Source organism: Talpa europaea (assembly GCF_964194135.1).
Source record: "Talpa europaea genome assembly, chromosome: 16".
Taxonomy (NCBI): Eukaryota; Metazoa; Chordata; class Mammalia; order Eulipotyphla; family Talpidae; genus Talpa; species Talpa europaea.
In genome coordinates this window covers 6,125,318-6,148,827 of record NC_140084.1, presented here as the reverse complement: position 1 = coordinate 6,148,827, position 23,510 = coordinate 6,125,318, and the positions used below count along the sequence as shown (strand labels likewise).

Below are 23,510 nucleotides of genomic sequence, written 5' to 3'. Positions count from 1 at the left end.
TCCCTCACAAAGACTAAAACAGTCTTGGGACCTCAGAGACCCCCACCCACACCCAGCTGAACCCAGCCCAGGACTCTAGCTCAGGCCTCGGGGCCTTCCCCTGTCTCTCCAGAGGTCCTGCTGCTGCGGGACGGCCTGTCCCCAACTAGAGGGTCTCAGATGGGGGGAACCCCCAAAGGCTTACAGGAGTTGGGGGGCCTGCCTGGCAGGACTAGCGTAAGGAGATGGAGCTTGGGGACCCTTGGGGGCCCTTGTCAGCCCGGTCACTCCACCAGGGGCGTGCGTGTGTGCATGTGTGTGGTTGTGGGCGTGAAACTGAACGTCAAAGCCTGGTCTGTGTGGCACCTTTGTCACGTGTGGTGTGCAGGGAGCTCACTGGAGCCCGTCCCTTCCTCTCTCCCCCAGCACCCCATGCCCCCCCCCCCCCCCGCCGCTACGCACACACACCACTGGGGGCGTCACAGGGGAAACAAGAAGGAGGCTCGAGAGTCCAGGAGAAGAGTTGCCCAGAACAGGAGGGAGATGAGGAGAGCGGGGGGACGGGCCTGGGGCCTGGTCTGAGCACACTGTGAGTCAGGCCCGAGACCCGCAGAGGGCACCGACTGGCTCCCTAGCCCCCTCAGGTGTCATGGTGACTCAGAACTCAGACACAAGGCTCCTTAGATCTACCCCCTTCCAGTGTCACAGTGACAGTGACGCTCGCTGTGGCTTCCATGACAACGCCTCTTCCCTCAGGGGGATGCAGCCGCCCTCGCACACTCGAGCAACACCGGCGAAGCAAAGCCACGGGAGTGTCCCAGAGAGACTCACAGGCGGGACTCAGCCACAACACGCCCCGTTGTCAGCTCGCGGACGCCCACACCCTCCCCTCGCCGTCTCCACACCCCACTGACAAGGATGTCAAAGGTCAGAGTTCACAGTGGCATTCAGGAGCTGCGTTGGGCTGCAGTGGGCAAAGCAGCGAGGGGTTCTTGCTCCAGGAGTGGCCTGGCTGCCTGTCTCCCATGCTTTGGGGGTGCTGTGTCCTCTCCCTGTTTATTAACCCAGACATGGATGGCACTGAGCTCCCCGTCGCACAGCTTCTGAGACCCCAGGCTAGGACCAACAGGCGGTGTGCTCCCTCCAGACCCCCTCTGCTGAGGCCGCAGGGGCAGAGGCTAGCCTTGGCACTGTACCATAAGGTGTGGGACTTCTAGCCAGATGGGGGTGGGGCAGGGCGGGATGGGGCTGGAACTGATGGGGAGAGGGGCCTGGAGACCTGTCCTCAGTCTGAGGGCCAGAGCTGCCTGCCTGGTGTTGTCCCGTGTGTGTGCCCACTCACTGGGGCTGTTGCTATTCTTACCACTGGGCGGTGGTGGTAAGGTCAGAGATAGTGGCTGGGTGGGAGGGAGTCATGAGCACCAGCCCCTTATCTGACACATTCTCTGGAAACTTGGTGGAGGCTGCCAGGCTGTGGGGGCCCTGCGGCAGGGGGTATTGAGGTGGTCACAGGGACAAGATGGAGGATTGGGCTGATTCAGTATAAGGCCCCATGCCAGCTGCCTTTCCTCCAGCCAGGCAAGGTCCCATCAGAACTGCTCTGGGGGTTTCCAATGGTTATTTCTTCCCACATGGTCCTCAAGTCCTGCTTAGCGTCCTATCCATTCCAACCCAGAATGCACCTCTGAGTATGCCACACTCCAGAGGGTAATGTGTTGGTTTCTCCAGTGAGGCCATAGACCAGGGCTGCCTCCATGGAGAGAGCATTGTGCTGTAACCACAGGAGCCCATGCTGGCCACTGCCCTGCCCACCGCCTAGCTGTGTGATCTTGGGCACGTTGCTTGCCCTCTCTGAACTTCGGTTGGCTCATTCCTTTCCTGGGCTGTTGTCGGGATGACAAGTTCCCACAGTCAGGAAGGCAGGCTAAGGGCTGCAAGTGTGTGTGTGTGTGTGTCTATGTGCACACTCAGGGGTAGGGGGCCTAGGATGCAGGGAGGCAGGCACATGGTTCCCCCACCTTGGAGACTCCCACCCCATGGATTTTCCACTGGCACGTCGGCACCCTCTCCCCCGAAATAGGTCCTCCGAGCCGTGTGCGACAGAGCCCAGACTGTGGGGACTTTTTTTAGCTGCCCTTTGATTGTCAGCTCTCGAGCAGTCGCTATTTCGAGTCCCAGCGCCTAAAGGAGTAGGCTGGAGTCAGCTCAGTGGGTCTGGCTGGCTCCCCAAAGGCATCCCTGAGGGGGCCAGCCGTGACCTCTCACACTCAGGGCTGCTGGCAGGGAGAACACAGCATCCCCTGAGTCCTGGGCCTGAGGGCTCCTCCGTCTACCTCCAGGGAAACTGCAGACCTGGCAGAAACCAACCTCACAGATAGCGCTCAGCACGCAGGCCGCGGCCCCCGCCTCCCAGAGCGGAGAGCATTGGGAGGATTAACTGAGAGCACAAGCAAAGCCCTTACTTAGCACACGACTGCCACGTAATTGGCCCACAAAACACATGGAAATAGCTTCTATTATTACCTTCGTTACTGCTACGGTCACTTTTGGTTTTGTTGTTATGGTACTAAAAATACATTTTAATCAGGTTTCCTTCCAGTCTTTTTTCTATGCTTTTATCTTCTGTTGCTAAATTCAGGTCACAACAAGCCCCACAGCCAAACACACACATATTCACCTGGTTTCGGCAGAAAGATGCCCCTTGACTTTGCTGGGACGCCCCTCTTTGCATCTCTGGTCTTCAAACCCAGGGGCACCCCTGTAAAAAATACCTTTGGGGTCCACGACTACTGAGATTGCACTTGAACTTTCAGAGTGTCCGGTATGTCCACAGCTTCTGTCATCTCCCCACATGCCATCAACCATGGCCCCATAGGATCCCAGGACCCCAGATTCTGAAAGTCGAGCTCTAGATGCTGGATTCCTACATGGGTCCTGCACCTGCCTTCTATAACCCCTAGCTAGAACCTAAGGAAATGGGCTTGTTTTCACAGCTAGATCTGGGAAAGAATTTTCTGGCTATTTAGGTGTAGAAAATTTGGCAATGGATCATAAAGACAAATGAAGATGTCTCAGCTCCCTGGTCACAGCAGGTATTGGGAAGTCTGCGGCCTGCCGAGAAAAGATGTGGTAGAAAAGCCAGATGCTGGGAAGCATTTGGCCTGGGAGAGAAATGGAGCGTAACTGAACCAGGCCGCCCCACCTTCCCCACTGGGGTCATTTCCCAGCAGGGCAGAGAGGTCAGCTGGGGTCAGGGGTCACGTGTTCCACCCTCCCCCTAAGTGATTACTGCACAAGGTGAGACTTCCTTTTTACCCGAAGGACAAAAATAGGCCCCAGGTGATGGCCAGCGAGCTGTGCCCAGAACCACCAGGGTTATTCTGAAAATAGCAGGCACGGGCCGGCCCAGGCTTGGTCAAGTAGGACTGAGCCGGAAATGACATCCTTAGGCAATGGGCTCGACCTGCCCTTTGGAGGATCCTGAGTAGAGTGGGGGACCGCAGCCATGTGCTGGCCTGCCCCAGACAGGTGGGCCTGAGATCCTGACTCAGCTGTGACCTTGGGTAAGTCACTTGATTTCTCTGAACATCAGCCTCCTTTTCGAATGAGGACCCTGATCCCTGCCTCTCAGGATGGCTGAGAGAACTCGGTGACACCGACGCACAGTGCTCAACACGTGTGTGAATCCAGGCCCAGGAGTCCAGAGGGCAAGGATGGTCCCTGAGTAGCTCATTCGTTGTGAGGCCGCTTCCGTTCCCATCAGAAGGAGCCAGAATCAGGCACCAAAGCACGTTTCTGGAAGGACTGGTGGGGATTTTCCAGGAACAACTCCATCCAGCTGGAGAATTCCACTTCAGGCCCTGCTGCTCAGGGCCCGGCTAAGGAGGGAACGCTCCAGCTCCTTCTGGTTCTGCCCAGTTCCTGTTCCTTGCCTACAAAGCCCAGGTTAGGGTGCCCCACCCCATGTTCTCTTGTTTACTGTGGGATCTGAGGACCCTCAAGGCCCTGACACAGGACAGTGCTGGGGCACATAGCTGCTCCTCTCCTGAACCCCCTCCCTTCTGGGCACCCTCTCTTTCTTCCATCCAACATGCTCTAGCATTTTCGCCAGGGACAACTCTTCGAGGCTGGGGCACGGGTGTGAGGGAGCCTCATGCACATTGGGGCCAGAGTTTGAACTCAACTCAGATATTGGTTGAGCTATAACTGGACCCCGTCCCTCACCTAGCCAGGCGTCTCCCCTCCATTGTTGGCCTTCCTGTCATTCAGGGATTTCTCTGGATTTGGCCACAAATGGGATTTCCCTCTCCGGGGAAGGCCAGGCTGAAAAACAGCAATCTTAGAACTGGGCCCACGGGACCCCAGCTCCCCTCACCACACAGTAGCTTCCCTCTGGGATAGTCTGGTACCCACAAAATGCATGTTGTGCCCACACCGGTCCCTGGGGAGTGTCAGGACATACAGATCTGCTGGGAGCAAAGTTCATCATCACAGGGTCCCGAGCTAGGCCCTGGGCACCCCAGACCCGCGCTGCCATTTTATAACAGCTTCAGCCTTGCTACCCAGCTTCAGTGACCATCTCCACCTCTCAGGAGGGGGATCTTGGCCCTCCTCCACCCTGCAGGCTGGCACCAAAGTTTATGAGCCGCGCAGAAGCCTCTGAGAGGCACACGGGTGGAAAAAGTTACCCAGCTCTAAATCAGCCAGCCTCTGGATGATCTCATCCCCTTCCCAATATAGTAGCGGCCCCTCCCCCATGGCAGGCCCCTGGCCAATGGGCTAGGTCACGAGGGAGCGGGTAGAGGGCTGTGCCAGGGCTGGGAGCAGGATTTCAAATCAGGGTCACCCTATACATTTAAGTTTGTGATCTGTTTTCCCACCCCACCCCCAACAGTATTTACTTCTAGCAATTTTCTGTCATATAATATCTTCCACCATCACTTTTTTTCACTTTCGCTTTTAAAAGTCCACCAGGATGGATGCACCGGAATCTCTGCCCAATGCCTAGAGGAAGGACATGCCAGTGGTGTCCAGTTTCTCTTTCTTACCAACACCAGTCCATGACCATGTTTGTTCAAACCCCCTTGTACAGTCGCCCGGCTGATCCTCTCTCTCTCTCTCTCTCTGATGAATTCTGGGTCAGACAGCAGGTTTCGCTGTGTCACAGAGGAGTTCTGTGCCCTCCTCCAAGCCAGAGGCATCAGGCTGAGGCTATCGAGGGGGCTCAGAGACCCGTCCAGGGCCATAGGGTCAGGGGGGTGGGGCAGGCTGTGCTCTTTGGTTCTTCTTGCAGGCTGAAGGCAGGTACCCCCTATCTGCCACCTGCTCTTGCTCTCCCAACCCCATAGGCAGTCCAGGCTGACTGGGGACACAGGGAAAAGCCACACACGGGGTCTGTTCTGTGTTTCAATCCAGCTATGAGCAGAGACCAGCCACAGTCCATCTGATTTACACCTTGCAAGTGCTCCCCCAGCTTCTACTAGAAAGTTTCTATGGGCCAAGAGAGCACCCTTTCCTGCCAGGCTCTTGGGGAGCAGATGGAGCTTTTTTTCAAATCAAGCGAAGAGATATTCAGGAGAATTGCACCATCATTTAGCACTAGTGAGAAAGCTAGGGAGAAGCTTTAGAGTCAGGCATCAGAGTTTGAAACTCTGTTCTGCCATTACTAGTTTTGTGACCTTGGGCACAGCATTTTGCCTCTCTGGGCTCAGTTTCATCATCTGTAAAGTGTACTGCTAACACTCGTCTGTTAGGGTTGATTGAGGACTAAATAAGAGAACACTTATAATAGCTCATCACACACCTGGGCACAGTTTATCTTCACAAAGGTGACCTGGTTTATTGTCACAAATGGTAATGAGCTGCCATGCCCAGTGAGCCGCATGAACGCCCCACAGGAAGCAGATGGTGGGGTGGGGGCGGCAGGAGATGAGGCTGAAGAGCTGTGGGCCAGGCTCAGTTCACCCTTAGCCTTGCGCATCATAAAGAATACGGGGCATTTCCCTGGATTCTTAAAAAGCAGGGGAGGCCTTTTCATGAAGATGGCGCCAAAAGTAAAGGAGGAAGCCCCTGTCCCTCCCAAGCCAAGGCCAAGGCAAAAGCTTTGAGAGCCAAGAAAACAGGGCCTAACAGCATCCACAGCCACTTCGCCCATTTTCTGGAGGCCCAAGACACTGCAACTCTGGAGGCAAATATTCAAATATCCACGGAAGAGCGCTCCCGGGAGAAACAAGCTTGACCACTGTGCCGTCATCAAGTTCCCTCTGACCACTGGTCAGCCATGAAGAAGACAGAAGGCAACAGCACACTTGTGTTCACTGTGGACCTCAAGGCCAACAAGCACCAGCTCAAACAGGCTGTGAAGAAACTCTATGACGTTGACATGGCCAAGGTCCAAAACCCGATCACACCTGGTGGAGAGAAGGCAAATGTTTCACTGGCTCCTGACTGTGATGTTTTAGATGTTGTCTACAAAACTGGGATCATCTAAACTGAGTCCAGCTGGCTAATTCTATATATATATTTTTAAAAAATTTATTTATTTTTAAACAAGAGCTGGGGTACAGGCCAGAGGCGCGGGAGGGTGAGAGGATTCAGAGACAGAGCGGGGAGCAGAACAGGCAGACTGACGAAATACACTGCTGAGGGGAGCAGTGGGCGAGACAGGAGAGGTCTGCTGTGCCTATGGGACCCTCGCTGGCCGGCCGGGATTGAACCCGCACTGCAGAGGCTGTGGACAGCTTCACAGCGCTGTGCTCAACCCGCTGCACCACCAGGGAGGCCCACTGGCTAATTCTAAATATATTTTTTTTCACCATTTAAAAAAGAAAAGCAGGGGAGGGTGATGGGCAAGAGTGGGTGTGTCATTAAAGTATTTTAAAAATAAAAAATGTTAAATATACACAAAAGTAGAGCAAATAGCATAACGAGGCCACCAATTAGACTCATCAGTCATTAAGACTTACTCGCATCTGCTGTCGCTTTGCTGACCCCATTTCAAATCCCTCCATGACAACAGCATTGTGGTGACATAGGAAAATAGCAATTCTTTCAGGGGTGCTTCTGGAAGGATCATGATGGACATGATGTGAGGTCTGGGATTTGCTTTAAATAGTTCAGTCACAACTTCCCTTGCCCCTTCCCCGAGGGAAAAAAAAAAAAAGGCAGGGGGGGGGCTAGTTGAAGCAATTGTGGCTTGTGTTTGATAAAAAAAACCAACTGGATGCACATGGTGGACACTGACTTCCTCTAGATGACAGGAGAGGAAGAGGCAGGGCAGCAAGGCGGTCAGTGTGGCCTCCCCTAGTGGACTCTTGGAAGGGGTGACTTCAGCTTGGGGAGAAAAGCAGAGAGCTCGTTCTCTTGTCTCACTCTTCCATCCCCGTGTGACTGTAGTGCCCACACCTTGGGGAGGAGCTTGAGGGGGCAAGTCAAGGGTAATTGGGAGCCACAAAAAGTTTAGAGCAAAGGAGTGACATGGCCAGATTTGAGTCTGACCAAGGTCACTGGCGGGTGTGTGCTGGGTGGAGTTGGCCACCAGATGGGGCAGCTCTTATGGGGGGTGGGGAGGATAAAGGTGGCTTGGATCATTCTTTGGGCTGAAATGGGGGTGGGGAGAGCAGGAGCTGCTAGGAGAGTGGTTGTAGGGACTGGTTGCAGGGAGCTGAGGTGTTTGGGAGACAGGTTCAGAGGTGTGGGGCTGTCTGCGGAGCGGAATACCCACACCGGGGGAGACTGGAAAAGGTGGCAGCTACCCTCCCTCCCCCACCACCTGCAGCCCCCTACCTGGCTCTGCCAAGGCTCTCTTGGAACCCAGTAGCCCCCTCTCCTCAGGGCAGGGTTGAGTGACCACAGGACAGGGTACTTCCCCCGCCCTACACACTTGCTCCCACCCCAGGCACATCCAGGCTCTGCTGAGGCTTATTGAAAGGCTTATTGAGGGGGAGACCCTGCTCCAGCTGGGGGTGAGCCTCAGGGCCTCAAACCTCCCTCCGGAACCCTTTGCTGCATCTGCAGTAACATGGCCCGAGGGCGACACCTAGAGGCCCCACGGCGTCTCACTACAGAATCCCCCGCCAAGGGCACGGCAGGTCCAGGGCTCCCCACCGGTGTTTCCATCATGCCATCCTTAGGACTAGGGAAGAGACCCAGCTCCTCCCTTCTTCCATGCCAAAGGCAGTGCAGGGTCAGCCCTGACACCCCAAGTGGACACATGGCGCCTCTCCCCCCACAAGCCGACGAACACATGGGCTGTTGATGACATTTCCCAGTTCTCTCACCCCCTGCGCTGCTTTGCCGCAGAGCGTCGTTCCAGCCACTCAGTCAAAACCTCTGCTCACAGAGGCAAGTCCTCACCTCCCAGGCCTGCCCTGTGTCCTGAGTCCCAGGTGAGAATACCGAATGCCCCCACCTTTCCGTCGTGGTCCTTTCCCAGCTAATTGCTCATTGTCATCCCTCCTCACCCAGGGTCTTTTCTGGCACTGGACACCCTCCAGCCCCCTCCTTCCATGCCACCACTCAGTTTCCTTCTACTTCTCTAGCCTCTCTCTTGCTGCTTCCTCTCCACCTGCTCCCCCCTTAGTCATCCGTCCATCCACATCCATTCTACAGTCACAGTCAGGGATGGGGTGGGAAGGAGGGAAACAGGGACAAATGCGCAGCAGCACAAGGTCCAAACTCCGCAGGGAAAGCGGGGGGTTGAGGTTCGACTGTCCGCGCTACCTCCACCCCACCTGCAGGCTGATGAAGAGCAAGCCAGGCCCCCCATCCTTTCTTAGGTCACTGCTGGCCCCACTCATTCCCCAGCCCCGGAGATCTCCAGAGGGACTCCTCCAGGCCCTCCCAGCCATATCTGGCTACTCCCCACTCCCAACCTTCGCTGCAACTCTCACCCCTGTGCTCACAATGCCTGTGCTCAGATCCACTGGGCTGAATTAACTCATGTGCTTCACCCCTCTGCCTCCCCTCTCCCCCGACCCCCACCCCGGCTCCTTGCCTCAGACTGGCCCTTTCCAGTCCCCATCATGCCCAGTGTCAGGAGCTCCTCAGCCCCTGGCTGTATGGGGCCCTCTGAACAGCTTTGCATGCCTGGCCCGAGCTTGCAGGGTTGTGGCATGGACAAAGCAGCGGCTTGTGACAGACACTCCTCTGTTCATCTGCTTCAGGGGGAATGGGGTTGGGCAAGAGAGGGCCTTCCAGAATCCCGGAAGGACAGGGAGGATTAAGATCTGAGATGGGACAGACTTGGAAAGTCACTCACAAGTCACTTTTCCAGAAGGTGCAGCTAACTGTCTTGGCCTATGTAGTCCTTTGCCAGCTGAGGTCAGAACAGAAACTCTGGTCCTACATCTTCCCTTGCTCCTCCCAGCCAGGAGACTTCCCCTGTGGGACAGAAAAGGTCTGGGGCCAAAGGAGCAGACGCATGGGTCCACAGCAGTTGAGTGAAAGTTCACCCATCCCAGAGGGAGCCGTCACCAGGCTGGGAGCCGCTTAAGAGCATTTACCAATCTTAAGTAAAATGGGAAAAGGTCTAGGGGTGAAAGGAACAGTATAAGTTTAATTTTTCCTCTTCTAACGAAAGAGCTCAAAATAATTTTTAAGAAGAAAGCGATAAAGATGAAAAAATGGGGCCTCCCCAGTGGCGCAGTATGTTGAACACAGCACTGTGAAGCTGTCCGCAGCCTCTGCAGCGTGGGTTCGATTCCCGGCAGGCCAGGGAGATTCCTCTCACGGCGCCACAGATCTCTCCTGTCTCGCCACTGCTCCCCTCAGCAGTGTATTTCGGTCCCTCTCCCTGTTTTGCTCCCCACTGTCTCTGGTGAATCCTCTCACCCTCCTGTGCCTCTGGCCTATACCCCAGCTATTGTAGAAATAAAAAAATAAATCTTAAAAAAAAAAAAAAGATTGGATCCTTTAAAAAAAATTTTTTTAAAAAGATGAAAAAGATAAAATAAATAAAATTAAAAAAAATAAACAAACAAGAAATGAAAAAACAGAGCTCAACTTTTTAAATGTAACTCTTGTTATTCCTGTTTTTATGATGTTCCAAATGATGGGATATTGGAAAGTCTATGTTAAGTGTATCTAGCTTGACTTATAATAGCCAAAGGCATTTCAAAAGAGTTAGCACAACTTTCTAGTTTATTCTCAGCAATGACCAAAAACCAAAAATGCCTTCTAGTTTCTTTTCAGCACCACCTACTTCTCCGCCTCATCCCCACCCACCCTGGGCCAAAATTGTGCAATGAAAGATTTTTCATGCATTATTATCCATTTCTGAAAGCCCAGTGTTGAGACAAGTGTGTAGGCTGCGGACTAGGTTCAAATCTAACTCTACTGTGGTGTCACAGGTTTTTTTCAACTCAGGGGCCTTTTGTATCATGTCAAAAAGAGAGGGTAATAGCTCCTCTTGAAACTTCCCAGACCCCACACACACCATTTTTACGCTTCCCTCCCCCAAATTTGCTCCTCCTTAAGATCCAGCTCAACTAACCAGCCCACAGTAAAGTACTAATGATGTAATAGTTGTATTTGCCTTTTAGGGAGCACCCAGTCCAGGCCCCTGTAACACCCAAGGCAATGAGCTATATAGTTCAGTTGGTGGGATGTAGGAGGGTCTTCTCTAGGTAGCTGCCTCCCATATTGCATTTAAGATGAGCACAGAAGGGCCTCCCCTGGTGGTGCAGGGGGTTGAGTGCAGTGCTGTGAAGCTGTCTGCAGCCTCTGCAGCGCCGGTTCGATTCCGGCGAGGGTCCCACATGGCGCAGCAGACCTGTCCTGTCTTGCACACTGCTCCCCTCAGCAGTGTATTTCGTCAGCCTGCCTGTTCTGTTCCCCGCTTTGGCTCTGGTGAATCCTCTCACCCTCCTGCACATCTGGCCTGTACCCCAGTTCTTGTATAAATAAATAAATAAATCTTTAAAAAAAAAAAAAGCACAGAAACTGGTTTTACAAGTTCAGCTAAAAAATAAGAAATCCCAGCAGAACTTGCATGCTTACAACAAAGGCCTTCACTACCTTTTCTTTCTTTTCAAGTCCCCCTACACAGGGTTAACACCAAACAAGGACTTTGTGTGGTCAGCAGTCACCAAAAACTTGCAGAGATAACTTCTCTTTTGAGTGGACTCTTGAACAGCCTAGAATTTTCCATGGCCAGATAATGGTGGTAGAACAAAACCTCCTAACCTAAGGACCTAAAAAAAAAAAAAAAAAGAATAGAATCCAAGCCAAAAGAAAACAAGTTTCATTTTGCCTCTTTTATTTATAACATTCATCTAAATATCTCTTCATGGTTAGAAAATCAATGTCCAATATGAACATTTGGTAGACAGCTTGAAAGACAAATGTCAGTAATTATTAAAGAACATGGTTAATAAATTTTCCAAGTAAATGCTTGATAATATTTTCTAGGAGGCAAGTTAAACATCAGGTGCCCAGGGCGGAAGGGATGGAACGTCAGCTGGCTCAGGAGATGGTCACACAGCAGTGCTTTCCACTTGGGCAAACACACAGCAGCAACCCTCACCAGGGGTAGCACCAATCTTTTATACCCCAGCTCCAAGACTACCCCAGAGTCTTTTCTGCCACGGGAAAGAGAAGAATGAACCACTTTAGGAAACTAGGATGGCTCAGTTCCAGGATGCTCTGACTAAACCTAGGAAGGTAAAGCTTCCCAAAAGCTGTCAATGAAGATTGGTCACCAGGGCCAGATGGACAAGAGTCAAGCTAGACTTATCTGAACATCTTTTTGTTCCATGCAATTATTCTTTTCTTTAACGAGCTTCAATTCAAACTGTTTATATTTCACTTATGTGTAGGAGGTGCCAGTTCAATTGTCGAATCTGAACTTTGCCCGGTGTACCCTAAACTAGAGATCTTTTTAGACCCATTAGACTTCTAGGCCAAACAGGTTTATATATTCACCAACATCAAAGTTTACATTTTCACTATAATAAATTAGTTTTACTGTTACAAACATCCAAGACCATTGCATCTAAGAAACTTGACCTAACAAACTAACTTAGAAGTAATTCCATCCTCTCTGTCCATCTTGACCAACCCCAAGAATCAGCAGAGCTTTAAATTTATATATATATATATATATATAAAATATCTAAATTATGGCACTATTACCATTTCTTACCTAAAATGATAAATACGTAATTTTAAGCACCAAAGTATACTTCATTCAAAAGTTACATCCAAAACATTAACAATCAATCTCATTGTTATTGTTCAGTTTAAATCTCAATAATGAAATCTCTACAAAAGAGGAATGATAAGTGCCTTGGAAGACCCGACGGGCCCTCTCAATCCCAGTGTTCTTAAAAGCAGCAGCCCGTGGGCCTTGAGGACAAGGCAGCAGAATAGTGGTCAGGGAGGCAAGACACGCTGGGGTTTCACCAGGAGGTGTTCCTTGGAACATTCGTGGAACTGACAATTCACAGAGGGAAAGGTAGATGACAGGCTGACTTTTCTTCTCTCTTAATTTACCAGATAGAAAGCAGAAAATCTATTAGGCAGAGGAGAAACACAGATCCACTTAGAGAAACAGGTGGGAAGTCTGTATTCAATCATCTGTCCCACAAGTTACTGAACCAGATCCATTTATGACCTGGGCTAGTCTCCAAAATAGGATTCCGACACTGTAATCACAGTAAGTGTTCCGAGGACATGTTAGGATTTAGCTGGCATTAAGAACAAAGGATGTTGGACAAGCAGTGTCCTCAGTTTGAGAAACAAGCCTTCACGCTAGCAGAAGGGTAGTAATGCACATTTCCAAGATAAGATCTAGAAGTTCAGAAGTAATGATGGTTTCAGGGTACAAGGAACAATACTTAAGCACCTAGAAGAGAATTTCTTAGTGGAAGTCATATTCCTGAACAGCTGCATTGAAAAATGTGCAGGGACATGTCCCCATGCTGGAAGCGTCCCAACACGTGAAGGGCACTGCAACAGACAGGAATGAGGAAGCCACAGCTAGCTATTTGTTTTTCTCTCCTTGCAAGGCCCAAGGGGCTGAAATGAGGAGGGGGCTCAAGCAATGGGGTGTAGGAAGATAAAACTGCCTGTTTTGTGGGATTATATTTGGGCTTCCATTTAGGGACATATCATATTTCCCATTGTTTCTTTGTAAAAACATAAAACACATTTCCCCAAAGAGGGTCCTCATGGTTTTATCCCTGTCTCGGGTCAATGTCCCATCTGACATGTCACCCCCCCTCTGCTCCCACTGCCTCTCAGGATCCAGACAGAGACTTGCCCACTGAGTGTTCTCAGGTCCTTCACGTTTTCACCTTTCTGCCGAATCTGAAGTCCACAGCGCACTGCGTACACCATGTCCGTCACAACTACCAGACGCAATCACATCTTATTCCCTGCAACCATCTGAAGAAGGAGCATTCTTTCTAGATTGTGCTGCTTGCTAGTCAGCAGCAGCAGGTTGAAGGAATTCAGTATAGCAGAGGTAGAAGGAGTAGTAGGTGGAATTAACAGAAGAATTTTTGAGAGGTATAACCAAAAAGGTCAAGTGCTTTAAATAAACCTTCAGAGATTAAGCCCAGGAGGCGATTTTACTGATTCAGGAAAGGTCAGGAATGAAGGTCAGCATGGCTCAAAGGTTAAGGGGGGTGGAACACAGTGAAAGACTGAAGTTGCCCAAATTCCAGCTAGTCCAGGGGCCTCGGCCCCCTCATCCTCGGCTGAAAACCAAAAGTTATTCTAAGCCTGCTTATGGCAGGCCTTTTTGCAAACTGGAGGACTTGGTTTTAAAATAAACTAAAACAGAACTAGAATGTAGTCTTATAAAATGTCTTCACAAATATAACTACCAAAAAGGAGTTAGAATATTGCATAGAAAACTGTCATGTAATATGCCTTATAAACCTAGGTCTTAATAATTTAAAAATTATAAAACAAAACCTATCCTTCATAGTCTAGAAGGCCATGACTGTGAACTGAGAATGATTAATTTTGCAGACTTTGCAGCAAGACCTTAGAAGATCCTCGAGTTTTTCGAAGTTCCAGGCATCACAATTAGATTTACCCTTTGAAGGCTCAGGCTGACAGTCTAACAATAGAGTCTTTATGAAAGGACTACCAAGGACTACCAAGCCAATCTATGGTCTCCACACTCTAATTCTCTGCAGAGGAGAGGTAACTCAAACAGGCAGGGACATCAAATCACTGCTGCTGTTTTTAAACCTAGGCTGATGTTTTTTGTCATCTTTTTTATTTTTTTGGCGCTTTTTTTTTTTTTTTTTTTGCCTGTTAGTCTATTATTAAGCAAGCTACATCTGCCTGCCCTTTTAAGTTAGGTTTGAAAAGCCAGTTTAAGAGTAAGAGAAAATGTTTTAGAAAAGTGTTTAAGTTAACCTAAGAGGATGAGACTCTCTTAACTCCCCTTGTAATATGTCTCAATGGAGTCTGAGTTGAAATACACCACAGTGATAGTGATATCATCCCTGTACATCCTCGCCAAGTCCTCCGGCAACGTCAGCATTGCTGTCAGCCGCTCGGGATCCATCTCCCCATACTCGTTGCTCCCGATGGCGTGTCTGATGAGACGCGTGGCCGCGTTCTGGTCGGCAGCGTGGACCTTGGCTTTCCTCTGCAGCAGCAGGCTCTGCATGAGTCCCAGGTTGGTGGGCCTCTGGGCCAGGTCTGGCTTGTGCTGACCCTCTTCGGTCAAGTGCTCCACCACCAGCCTCACCACGTCTTCATTGTCCAGCACGTCCCACAGGCCATCGGAGCCTAGCACGAGGAACTTGTCCTGGGGCCTCAGCCTGTGGTAGGTGACCTCAGGCTCAGCAGTCAGGTAGGGGGGGGTATGGTAGTGTGTGGGGGTGAACTGATAGATGTTGAGGGCCTCAGTGTCAAAGCCCCTGTCCAGGACACTGCGCTGTAGCTCTTTACTCCACTTTAGCTGGACATCCCCGAAAGCCCTGCAGGGCATGAGGACGCCCAGCAGCCTGTTGTCCATGATGATCGTCCTGTTCTCTGACTCAGGATGCTCCCTCTTCAGCCGAGACAGCTCGGCTTCATTCCATGCATTGTGGTCTCGGGTGAGAGGCAGACAGGACCACATGCCATTGTCCTCTTGGACACCCAGGATGGCCCGGCAGTCGCCAGCATTGGCCACATGCAAGTGAACTCCATTGACATGGGCCATGCAAGCTGTTGCGCCGGAGAAAGCCACCTGGAGCGAAAGGTTTCTTGCTATCTCATCTTCCAGGGGCGCCTGGATTTCCAGTGAGATGTCAGAATCCAGTCTCTGGAAGGAGTACTTTAATGCTTCTTCAATGTTCAGCCCCATTTCCATGTGCAAGTCAAGCAGCTCCTGCCAGTAGACACGGAGGTGATCAAGGTGCACAGAGGTGACATCCTTATAGATACTGTACCCGGGGTGCTTGAGCCACTGCAGGATGGGCAGCAAGGGCTTCATGTTCTCCATCGCGCCCTCCATCTGCTCCAGGGTCTGCTGCGACATCAGCGACACTGCCATGTAGTAGAAGAGCCTCTCGCTCACTGCTTGAGCACACGCGTGGCCACCATGTCCATCGAAGACGCCAAACATCAGTCCATTGGTCTGCAGGCAGGAGGCGACCCCTAGCCGGTCCTCCACTGGGGAATTAGCAGCCAGCTGGTTGCTCTCAAATCGCAAGACAGAATTTGGGACGTGGCTGACTTGGTCAAGAATCTTGTGGGATGACTCACCAGCACGCAACACTTCGTTTACCTGCTCAGGGCTCAGCTGCAAGTGGAAGTCATCTTCCTCGGTGGAAGTGTGTCTGTAAGCTTTCTGTGGCGCAAAGCCACTGCATGGAAGACTCTTTAGGCTGGCTGGTGCAGGGGAAAAGAGGCTCCATTTTGACTTATTCCTATTTGAGGCACACCTCGAGTACAAACGCCCACCCCCTTGCAATGTGGCGATGCTGCTCCTTGCAGAATTTAAGATCCAGTATGACACAGTACTTGACATCCTGCAACTGTACCAGTAAGAATTCCTGCAGCAATAAGGTTTTTGAACCTGAAAAATAAAGATTTCATGAACATTTCGATTTTAATTTCGTAAAAATATTGACTGGGAAAAGATTTACTTTGCTACAATCGTGAACAAAGTGATTGGAGGTAAGTGATGGAAAACCCAATTGAACACACAAGATAGAACAAACAAGAACTATCAGACACCCTGCTTCACTTGCCAGAGCCCCAGCTGCTCATCAGTGGGATGGGAACACAAATCTCGTAAGGTTTTGTGAGGATTAATGAAATACATCCCTTCCCCTCTGACCAGGGTAGCTTTACATGAATCATTAGGCACACGCCAGTCTAATATAGTCTCACCCCCCACCAGGCCAACCCTCCTTTTTATATCGTTGTAACCACACTTCGTTTTGTTTTCTCTGTTAAGAGCATTTTACTGACAGTAGATTTCATGGACGGGTCATATCCCATTTGGGCCAAAACCATTCACGAGGCACTTACCCATTCTCTGTGCTGGGGAAGGGGCCTTCTTGCCCCCTGGATATTTATGAAATACCCAACCGCACGCCCTTCTGTGCCAACCTTTCCCCTACTTATTTCCCAAAGGAGGAATCAGTGGGTCAAAGGGTGCAGACTCCTTGCCAAACTGATTATTTCCAAAAGGTTCCCATCTGCCGCCGCAAGGGCATGAAGGAAACAGTCTCCTAGCGCCCTCGACAGCCTCTGGTGGCATTTTTCCTTAGACAAAAAAAAAGCTGCTCTACTTTCTATTTCTATTTTCTCGGGTGACCAGGGAGGAGGGGTGTTTCCCACGTGTTTTCGGGTTTCATTTACGAATCCCGGCCTCCCCAAATCTGGGGTGTAGCTGAAGACTGTTCCTCCCCCACCCAGTGCCCCCTCCAAACCCACCCGGGCAGACCTCGGGGCCGGAGAGGTCAGTCCTGGCACAAGAGGGCGCCTGCTCGCCCCACCCCCACCCACCCCACCCCCACCCCCACCCCACCTCACCCCACCTCACCCCACCCCACCCCCGCACCCCGCGGCCCCGCAGGGGAGCCGGGCAGCGGTGTCCGCCGCAGAGCCGTCTGCCACGGCCTGGACCCCAAACCACTGCCCGTCCCTAAATAAAACTAGTGGGTTCCAAGTTCAAGTCTGCCCCACAGCTTCCAGACAGGAGCGGGGCGTCCGGGGCTCCCGAGTTCGCGCTCCTTCCAGCCCCCGCGCCCCCCCCCGGCCCCCCGAGCGCGCCCCGGCGGCCCGGTGCTCCCCGACACCCCATTTCCAGCGGGTAGACCGGGTGCTCGTCCCGGACGCCGCGCGCACAGGGGCGCTCCGGGGACTGCAGGGGCGCAGCGAGGGCTCCGGGGGGCCCGGCCCACGTGGCGTGTGCGCGCTGCGGGGTGACCGCGGCCCTGCGCCCCGCGCGCCCCTGCCCGCCGCGGGTCCGCGCCCTCGCCTCGCCGCCCCCCGCCCGGCTCCCCACCCGGTCACCCGCCCGTGCCGCGGCCAGGGGCCGGCGCCGGCGTGGCCGGGGCCGGGGGTCGGGGGGGCGGCTCGCAGGTCCCGCGCTCGACCCCCCGCCCTACCTCGGCGCCCGCGCCCTGCAGCCCCGCCGCCGTGGGCCGTCCCTCGCCGCGCGTGCGCAAGTGCCCGGCCCCACTCGCGCTCCGCTCCGCGAGGAGCCCGGGCAGAGCCGCCGCGAGGAGGAAGCGCTCTCGCCGGCCCTCATTGGCTCCTCTGCGAAGGCGGGGCCCTGACGGACGGGGAAGCTGCCCAATGGGCGAGAGGGCCGACCCGGAGGGACCAAATCCGGGTCCTCCCCACCCCCACCGCACCCCCACCCACCCCCACCCCCCGCCGTCCCCTCGGCCCTGCGGACAGGTAGGTGGTGCTCCTGCTGCGGGGCCGGCAGTCCTAGGGCGGGGCGGGCCCACCACGTGACCACCCCCCTCTGGGTACCCCAACCCAGCAACTTCTCCCACTCCTTGCTGTTGTTAACAGTACTCCAGGGGTTCCCCTCCTGTGTGTGTGTGTGGAGGGGGGACTATGCGGGGGCTTTCCCGAGGGCTACCCCCTAATTATCAACCAGCTGGACATCCCGCCCCCACCACCCTCACCCCTGGAGGCCCCAAGTACCCTTTAAACACAAATTATCCCGGGCAAACCTGCTCTTTTCTCTTCTCTCCTAATCAAGTAATAGCCCCATACTCTGCCCAGAACCCCAAGCTAGAAGTCTGCGAGTCATCTAGGCCGGTCCCTCCTCCGCTCCCCGCCTGTGTCGGTTATCTAGTCCTGTTAGTATAGTCTCCTAAAATCTCTCCAATGTAAACATTTGCCCCCACTTCCTCCAGCACCCTGTTCTAATCTTCTCATCTGGCCTCCCCACCTCCAGCTTCCGCCCAGTCCAGCAGCCCTTGCTCTGCAGGGCAGCCAGAGTGACTGCTGCAACCCAGACTCCAGCTTTGAAATCTTCATCGATTCCCCATGGGGCCTTTGGACCTTGAACCGACAGTTTACACTGGCTTGGCCACTGCCCTGACGTTAGTGGTGGAAGGGTGAGAACAGCTGATGACCGGGACACCAGGTATTCTCTTGTTCCATCCATTGTGGGATTCCAGTTATTGTTTGCTTCCTTATACATTGTTTTACTAGAATCTAGTACTAACAGTGGCAAGTCTGCCCCTGGAGACAGGAAAAAAAAAAAAAAATAGATCACCAGAACAGGCCACTGATAGCTCTGAGGATGTGGTCTTCTGGAAGACACACTGGCTTCCCCAGAAGACTACCTGGACCCAAGGACATACCTGCCATAAAACCTCTCCTGTCAGACTTGCCACTGGTATTTTTATACTGCCACTCACCCTTGACCCTTTCCAGAAGTTCTACCAGTGAATCAGAATTTAGAATCTCTCTCTTCCTGAATACTGAGAGAGCTGTTTCAGTGTCAAACTAAAAATAATTCTAAGGGATTCTAAATAAATAGCACAATTTTTTTTGGTATAGCTAGTTCATTTCGGGTTTCAGAAGGTCATCCTTTAAGACAGAGGCAGCACAGTTACCTACTCAATCTGCAGGCTTTTATGGGTGCCTAAAATGTGTGAGTCCTGAACCCGCCACTGCATACACATGGAGGGCTGCCCCCACCACACATACTTGAGACAAATGACATCAGTAGTCTGAAACCACAGTTCTTGGCTGGCACACATGCACCACCTCCGGAGGAAAGATGTGCCCTAGAGGAATTCGTGTGCATGGAACTTTTTAAAAAAAGATTTATTTATTTATGCATACAAGAACTGGGGCACAGGCCAGAGGTGGGGGTGCGGGAGGGGGGCAGTGAGAGGATTCACCTGAGACAGAGTGGGGAGCAGAACAGGCAGACTGACTGAAACACACTGCTGAGGGGAGCAGCGGGGAGACAGGAGAGATCTGCTGTGCCGTGTGGGTAGCTCCCTGCCTGGGGATCGAATTCATGCTGCAGTGGCTGTGGACAGCTTCATAGGTTGCATCTTAACCCCTTGTGCCACCAGGCAGGCCCCATGGAACTTTTTTTTAAAGGTTATAGGCAGCTCAGTAACCCCATATATGATGTCTCGTCCAAGAACTCCATCCGGTGTCCCAAGGCTTCCTGTCTAAGAAAAAATGAAGGAAAGGGCTTATCTCTCCCTTGAGAAGGGAAGGCAGCAGCTCAGTTTTCCAAGAAAATGTGTAAAAAATATTCAACCTTAGTCAAAACCAGGGAAATGTGAGTGAAAATGACGTACTGATGATCGTCAATCAAAGTTAACACATGACTCATATCTCATGCGGGTGAGTGGGCACTGCCATCTGGCTGGGCAGAATGTAAATTGGGGCTACTCAATGGATACATCTTTGCTCCACTAATTCTACTTCTTTTAATTTATCCTAAAGCTGAACATTGCAAATTCTCTACATGAAACATACTGTAAAAAAAGAAATAGGCCCCATGTGGAGTCACTCACGCCAAGCCCCTGGTTGCCGTTTCAGCCTCTCCCCAAAATGGACTTTAAATCAGTCAATCTCAGATATCTTCATCAGCACTAGTGAGGTCACCTGCACACTAAGGCATCTTTGTTTCAAATAATCTCTGTTTGCTACTATCCTTGTCCAAACCTCTGAGTATAAAAAACCTTCCACTTTGTACAACTCCTTGCAGGGCCTTTCTGCTTGCTAAAGGGAGTGCTGCCCCACCACTGACTCCTTTATTTTATTTTTTTTAGATGTTTAAAAATTTATTTATGCATACAAGAACTGGGGCACAGGCCAGAGGTGTGTGGGGTAAGAGGATTCACCAGAGACAGAGTGGGGGACAGAACAGACAGACTGACTGAAATACACCGCTGAGGGGAGAAGCGGGCGAGACAGGAGAGGTCTGCTGCACCATGTAGGTATCTCCCTGGGGATCAAACTTGTGCTGCAGAGGCTGCGAACAGCTTCATAGTGCTGTGCTTAACCCCTTGCACCCACCACTGAAGCCAGTCTGATCCCTAAATCTATTCAGGTGAAGTTTATTTTTCGACAATACATTTACATTACTTCATCTAGCGGCTCATACTTTCAAAAGCAAAACCGTATTTTATTTTATTTTATTTTTTTAAAGAGGCATGCTTTATTTATTTGTTTTGCTGGTTTGTTTGTTTGTTTTGTTTATACATGCACTGGGTACAGTCAGAAGCGTGGGAGGGTGAGAGAATTCACCAGAGCCAGAGTGGGGAGCAGAACAGGCAGAAGGACCGAAGTACACTGCTGAGGGGAGCAGCGGGCGGCAGGAGAGGTCTGCGCGCCATGTGGGACCCTCCTCCGGTGGCCGAGGAGCAGCCGGGGATCGAACCGGCGCCGCAGAGGCCACGGGCAGCTTCGCAACCCAGCGCTCAACCGCTGCGCCACTGGGGAGGCCCAGCAAAACTGTATTTTAAAAAGACAGTCTGGTTTTCTCCTTTTCCTAAAAAACTTACCCTTTTAAAATTGAAAATCAAACAGTCTGAGCAGTGATAGGTAGGAAGATAGAGTTCTTGGATTATTCTGGCAAAGTCCCTTGATTGCAGAGCTATGTAGATAAATCCTTCCACGGAGTGTTAGGAAAGCTGGATTGGAGGCTGACCTTGTGTCACAAGAGATGGTGCAGCCAGCTTCTAGCTAAATGTCAACATTGTAACATCCAGCGGATATATGGTCTATAGAAGCCCAGATGTTTTCTTGCTGACCACTGAGCACATGAGCTTGCCCTTGCTGAGGCCTCGCCTCTCCCCAAGGCATGTGGAAAAACCCAGAAACGTTTTCCTGCTGAGCTGAGCACATCTGTGCCCTGAGGTGACAGTCTCAGAAACCAGTACCCCCCCAAATCAAATGATGTATCTTCCCCTCCTTTTCACCCCTCCTTTTTCACCATGGCTTTTCCTGGCATCGACCACACATGTGGGCACATGGGACGCTCTCTTCTTCCAGGGGAACGGTCACCAGTCTGTGCAGAGCAGCCAACTCAGGGACACACTTGGCCAGCCTTGAGGATGCTAATGACCAAGGCTTGAGTCTTTTTTATAAAATTTAAGTTTGCCTCAGTCCTTTTCTCAAACCTGCTCCAAAGCGTCTGCACCCATGGACTCGCCACGTTATCAGGAGCCCTGAAAATGGGCGCGTTGAGCTCCTAGCCCATAGAACTGAAGCTGAAGATGGCCCTTCTCTAGAGGAGGCTGGGCAGACTCTTTGGAGAGGAGGGAGGGAAATATGACTTGTGTTTCTCAGTCTCTTTAAGCCTTCTCCAAACACAACAGAGCCCTTTCCCCTGCTGGATGAGGTAGCTGCACCCCAGGCTGTGATGACCTGGGCCAGAGGGGCCCCCTCTCCTGGAAACACAATGTGATCACCCCTTGCCACCATCATCCCACCCCCACCGCCACTCAGGCCTTATTCACTGGAGGACCAGAATTTCCATTCAGCCTGGGGGCACAAGTCTCCTGCTTGCTGTGTGATCCTGGGCCATTCAGCCTGGGGGCACAAGTCTCCTGCTTGCTGTGTGATCCTGGGCCAGGCTCTCTCTCTCTCTCTCTCTCTCTCTCTCTCTCTCTCTCTCTCTCTCTCGGTCTCTGTAGACCTACATGGAAAGGGATGTCGAGCAGGCCTTGTAGTTAGCACTTGCATGCCAAGTTGCCAGAACTCATATCTTATGACGGGAAAGGGAAGGCAACAGGACATTGAGAGAGCCTAGGAGCCCCCCAGAATTCTCGGTCTTTCTCACGCAGAAGTCAGCTGGCTGAGCTGGCTGAGCAAGCAAGCGTCTTGGTGAGGCTTGTGTTACCCTGAAGCAGCTCTCCAAGAAGCTCCGTGTGTGAGAGGGGAGCCTCTCTGCATCCCCCCAGAGGGGCCCCTCCCTGGCTGGGGGTGGCAGCGGCAACTCCTCCAGAAGCTGGGGACCTAGGGCAGGTGGGGGTGGAGTGTCAGCGCCCTGGGCCACAGTGACCCTCGCTGGACCTGGGTGGTGACCTGCCCCTAACGGGCCACAGCATGGGATTGGAGAGGCCAGGAGGGAGCTATTGGCTGGAACTGAGGGAAAAAACAGATTATAGCAGAGAAGTCTTCTTGACAATAGCAACACTTAATCATACACTTCTTCTCCTCCTCCCTCTCTCTTGGGCCTGCATCTTTGTGTGCAGAGGAAAGTTGAGTCTGACACAAGCCAGCAGTTAACAATGCTTCCTTCTTCTAAACTGGAGGCACTTTCACGTTTTTTCCATTTCTTTCTTTCTTTGATTCTTTTTTAAATGTGCAGCCTGTATTTAATAAGCAGGAAGATGTCTGTCCTGTGCATGTGCACACAGGAAGGGGAAGGAAGAAGGCACGTGGGCCCTCGCTCTAGCCCTGGGGTGGGGAGTGAAGGGAAGAGCTATTTGAGGTCTTACGTCAGGTGAGATGCCTCCGATAAGACAGGCTTTGGAGGGAGATCTGAAGAAAGGTAGGGAGTGAGCCAGGCAATATCTGGGAGAGAGCAATCCAGGAAAGAAACATCGGGGACAAAGGTCCTGGCCTTGTGGGTGAGGGAGAGGGAAGGGCTAGGATTTTATGGCCAGGGCTGCCTGCCCAATCTCCAGCCCTTGGGTCAGGGCTGGAGAGAGCTTGGGCCAGCCCCTGGCCCTTTTCTGGCTGATCCCAGAAAATGTTCTGTGCCAGAAGGGTCTGTCCACCCATGGAAGGCATTCTCTGTCAAGGCATGGAAAAATCCTGCAGTAAAAGGAATTCATCCAACTTTATTGCAGCAATTCAAACATATCACTATGACCTTTCTTTCGCCTATAAAATCTATTTACCTCTGGCAGAACCTACACTTTGTATCTGGTGACGCCTCCATCATCCATTCTTGGAAGAGCAAAATAGAATCCAAAGATCTAAACTGACTTCTCCAGTTTTCCCAGGGCTCATGTTTGTGGCTGAGATAGTCTAGGCCCTGCCAAGTCACTCTTTTAGACGCTTCTGATCCACATTAATAACCTGAGAGGCCAGTTTGGGCTTCTCCCAAGACACATAAAAAACTC

At 51.9% G+C, this 23,510-nt stretch overlaps 1 protein-coding gene and 1 pseudogene across 2 annotated transcripts; one reads left to right on the top strand and one right to left on the bottom strand.

The window, feature by feature from the left end:
• The first annotated feature begins 5,909 nt into the window (after positions 1 to 5,909).
• Positions 5,910 to 6,469, top strand: LOC311186429 (large ribosomal subunit protein uL23-like; annotated as a pseudogene). The gene has a single exon. The product of its transcript is annotated as a large ribosomal subunit protein uL23-like (transcript).
• A 7,788-nt stretch (positions 6,470 to 14,257) lies between these two features.
• Positions 14,258 to 15,958, bottom strand: PDP2 (pyruvate dehydrogenase phosphatase catalytic subunit 2; the record flags this gene model as incomplete). The annotated part of the gene is made up of 1 exon (XM_084257093.1): positions 14,258 to 15,958. One exon carries the CDS (start codon positions 15,956 to 15,958, stop codon positions 14,372 to 14,374), a length of 1,587 nt encoding a protein of 528 aa, XP_084113219.1. The 3' UTR covers positions 14,258 to 14,371.
• Between the last annotated feature and the right edge of the window lie 7,552 nt (positions 15,959 to 23,510).